At 42.5% G+C, this 3,923-nt stretch overlaps 1 protein-coding gene across 1 annotated transcript; it reads left to right on the top strand.

The window, feature by feature from the left end:
* The first annotated feature begins 1,743 nt into the window (after positions 1–1,743).
* LOC126385588 (zinc finger and SCAN domain-containing protein 12-like) lies at positions 1,744–3,917 on the top strand. Its single transcript, XM_050037389.1, has 4 exons — positions 1,744–2,024; positions 2,122–2,715; positions 3,509–3,676; positions 3,761–3,917. The coding sequence occupies exons 1-4, from the start codon at positions 1,853–1,855 to the stop codon at positions 3,898–3,900; spliced, it is 1,074 nt and encodes a 357-aa protein (XP_049893346.1). The 5' UTR covers positions 1,744–1,852; the 3' UTR covers positions 3,901–3,917.
* The last annotated feature ends 6 nt before the right edge of the window (positions 3,918–3,923 follow it).

Genomic DNA, 3,923 nt, shown 5'->3' on the forward strand with positions numbered 1-3,923 from the left:
TTGTTCCAGTTTGGACTGATGACTCCATACTGGAACTTCAGGAGTGCTTCCAATGCACAGACTGGGACCTATTTACGAACGTCAATAATGAAAGTAATCATTAATTACAGGACTAAACACTGCATCACTGTGTTTGCAGTCTTTAAACACTGTTATCAGAAATACCTCAAATCACTGGAGAAAAACTGTAAAACTGAGCATCAGGTAATGTAATATGTAAACCACACAGGGGGAAACCTGCAGTGCACAACTGACCACTGACTGCTGTGAGAAGAAAAGTCACTTATTAATTGGACTTAAAGCAAATAATATGCCTAATAAGTATTAGTTTGCTCATCAGGAGCACGGCCAGACGTTATCAGGGGTGCATACAGTACACAGTACTGAGTCACATTATGAGCTGCTGTGATAAAATTAATATCAGGTTGGCTCAGCCTGTGATTTCAATATTTTTCTTTGATTTTCAGTGTGATTTTGAATTCAGTCCTCAGTGGGTTGATGATTTTGGTTTCCACTGACCGTTGTTACGTCATTTTGTTCTCAACAAATAATCCAGTGTTTGTCGTATGAGATTTTTAACTTGAATAATTCATTTATCAAGATCTGATGTTCCCTTATTTTTTTGAGCAGTGTAAATATGATGTATTAATAAACACTGAGTTTCAAATTCAGTTTGGAGTTGATCCAGTTAACCACAGTAGTTTACAGCTATCAGGGAGGAGTCAGCAGCAGTTTGTTAAAAGCAGCTGAGGCCTTCTTACAGTGTCTAAAGCAGTGACTATATTCTATTTATTTATTTAACCCATATTTAACCAGGTCAGTCCCGTTTAGACTAACAATGTCTTTTACAGGGGAGACCTGGCCAAGACAGTAGCACACAAAAAGTTACAGCCCATCAACCACAGAATAAAAAACATTTATGCACAGGAGCCATGAAGACAACTCCCATTAATGCTCTGTTAATTGAAGCAGGAGAGACACCTTTAGAGTTGCAGAGAGAGAACATTTTATTAGCTTAAAGGAAGTAGGAAAAACAACCCTGCAGCTCAAGTAATACAGGACTGTTGGGCATATTCCAAGTTCCAGAGGAGTGGGTTTGGTTGGACAGGAAAGGAATGGGCCAGAGAGTATGGATTGGATGCACTAGAATTCACACAGCCCAGTCCAGTCTATTCTTTTTTCAAGGTCCATGGGGGAATCGCACTGAGACTGAATGAAGTGGGGGAGAAAACAAGTGATTACCTGAGAAATACGTACTACAACTATCTCAAAGAAAAGAAAATATTATAACATACAAAAATCTGTCATGACAAAAATCTTTAAAGAAAGGAACAGAAGAGAGGAAATTGTCATGATGAGGCTTAGAGTCGGTCATACTGGTCTGAATGATAAAATGAATGTAATGGGGGAAAAGAATACTGACAAGTGTGAGAGATGTGGTGTGAAGGAAATGTGGAACATATAATAGTGTACTGTGTAAAGTATGTGTCAGAGAGAGAGAGGCTGCAGAGGAGAGTGAGAGCAGCAGTCTGGCTGGAACATTAGGGACAGAGGGAGAAGGAGATAAGATCAGAGATGTGAGGAAAGCACTGTTCAACTTTCTGAGGGAGTCAAGATTGATGGGTAGAATGTAAAGAAGAGGCTACACACTCTTGTACAGTAGGTGGCGGTAATGCACCTGAACATTGCTTACAATCCGCCATTAAACGGGAAGAAGAAGAAGTGTAACATCCAGCGGAAGTAAATAAGAAAAGGCGGCAGCCGCGTTTCCCAAATGACTGAGTTCACTTCAGGAGGTTAATCTATGAGTTAAACCTCGAGCCACATTTACTGTAGCCTACATTAGACAACAATGTGTTCAGTTGAGTCTTTGAGAGAGTTTGTCAACGAGCGACTAACTGCTGCTGCTGAAGAAATATTGGGAGTTTTTAAAAGAAGCATCGTCGAGTACGAGGAAGAGATCGATCGTCAGCGCAGACTGTTGGATATCGTTTTGAAGCCTGAAATAAAGTTACACAGGACAGGTGGGTGAAAGCTAATTGAAGTAATTTACTGGCATGTGTGTTTATTTGCTGTAGCATGACATTAGTATGCTGTTGGTGTTGTTGTGTGTCCCTCCAGAGCTCCCACAGCAACATGTGTGTAAGGAGGAGGAGGTTGTCCCTGAGCAGCAGCTCTGTATTGAGGAGAGGAAGTCCAGTGTGGACCAAGAGGAGCCAGAGCCTCCAGAGATTAAAGAGGAAGAGGAGGAAGTGTGCAGCAGTCAGGAGGGAGAGCAGCTTGTAGTGAAGCAGGAGACTGATGGCTTTATGTTGACTCCTGCTGATGAGGAAAGTGAGCACAGTGAAGATCAGACTCTGGACTTCATTCATGATGACACTCAAAGTGCAGCAGAGAAAGAGTCTGTATTCAAAATGCCAGTTATAAGCTCTGTGATATCAGAAGCAACCAGTGAGCACCAGCTGCTCTGTCACAACTCTCATGTAGCTGAGAGCCAAGATGAGGAAGAATACCAGCATGGAGACTCAGGATCAACTAGAAACACAGAGCTTCAAGCAGAGAAAAGACATCATGAAAGTGAAATGAACAGTAACAGTCCACACACCTCTGCTGTGATAAACTTAAATACAGGTAAAAAGCCTTTAAAATGTGACATATGTGGGAAAGTTTTTGAGTGCAAGTCAAAATTGCAGAGACACCTGAACAGCCACACAGGTGAGAAGCCGTTTTCTTGCAAAACATGTGGGAAAAGATTCAGTGACACATCAGCATTGAACACTCATATAAGAACCCACACAGGTGAGAAGCCGTTTTCTTGCAAAACATGCGGGAAAAGATTCAGTCAGAAGTCAGGATTGGAAAGGCACATGACAATCCACACAGGTGAGAAGCCGTTTTCTTGCAAAACATGTGGGAAAAGATTCAGTGACACATCAGCATTGAGTGCTCATATAAGAACCCACACAGGTGAGAAGCCGTACCTTTGCAAGACTTGTGGGAAAAAATTCAGTAAGAAGTCAAGACTGGAAAGGCATTGTAGAACCCACACAGGTGAGACACCATACCTTTGCAAGACGTGTGGGAAAAAATTCAGTAGGAAGTCAAGACTGGAAAGGCATTGTAGAACCCACACAGGTGAGAAGCCGTATACTTGTAAAGTATGTGGGAGAGCTTTCGGACGTAATTGTCACTTGTTAGTCCACATGAGGACTCATTCAGGGGAGAAACCGTATACTTGTAAAGTATGTGGGAGAGCTTTCGGACGTAATGGTTACTTGTTAGTCCACATGAGGACTCATTCAGGTGAGAGGCCGTACCTTTGCAAGACCTGCGGGAAAAGATTCAGTGACGCATCAGTACTGAGAAGGCATTGTAGAATGCACACAGGTGAGAAGCCGTATACTTGTAACATATGTGGGAGAGCTTTCAGATGTAATGCTTACTTGTTAGTCCACATGAGAATCCACACAGGTGAGAGGCCGTACCTTCCACATGAGAATCCACACAGGTGAGAGGCCGTACCTTTGCAAGACCTGCGGGAAAAGATTCAGTGATGCATCAGTATTGAAAAGGCACATGACAATCCACACAGGTGAGAAGCCGTATACTTGTAAAGTATGTGGGAGAGCTTTCGGACGTAATGGTGACGTAAAAATCCACATGAGAACGCACACAGGTGAGAAACCCTACCTTTGCAAGACCTGCGGGAAAAAATTCAGTAAGAAGTCAGGACTGGAAAGGCATTGTAGAATCCACACAGGTGTAAAGGTGCATCACTTGAGCACAGAGGTTCCAGTTGAAGTCACACATATACAGGAGAGAGACTGTTTACATGCAAAACATGTGGCAGAGCTTTCAGAGGCCTGTTCCATAAAGCATGCTAAGAAAAGTGGGGAGTGAAGTCCAAATCCTGAATTTTAATT

This window comes from Epinephelus moara, chromosome 24 (genome assembly GCF_006386435.1).
Source record: "Epinephelus moara isolate mb chromosome 24, YSFRI_EMoa_1.0, whole genome shotgun sequence".
In the NCBI taxonomy this organism is placed as follows: Eukaryota; Metazoa; Chordata; class Actinopteri; order Perciformes; family Serranidae; genus Epinephelus; species Epinephelus moara.

Bases quoted from the DNA above. Each gene is read 5' to 3' on its own strand.
- LOC126385588 (XM_050037389.1), top strand. From the start codon at position 1,853: ATGTGTTCAGTTGAGTCTTTGAGAGAGTTTGTCAACGAGCGACTAACT. The intron at 2,025-2,121 runs GTGGGTGAAAGC...GTGTCCCTCCAG, and splicing joins AATAAAGTTACACAGGACAG to AGCTCCCACAGCAACATGTG. The intron at 2,716-3,508 runs GTGAGAAGCCGT...GAATCCACACAG, and splicing joins ACACCTGAACAGCCACACAG to GTGAGAGGCCGTACCTTTGC.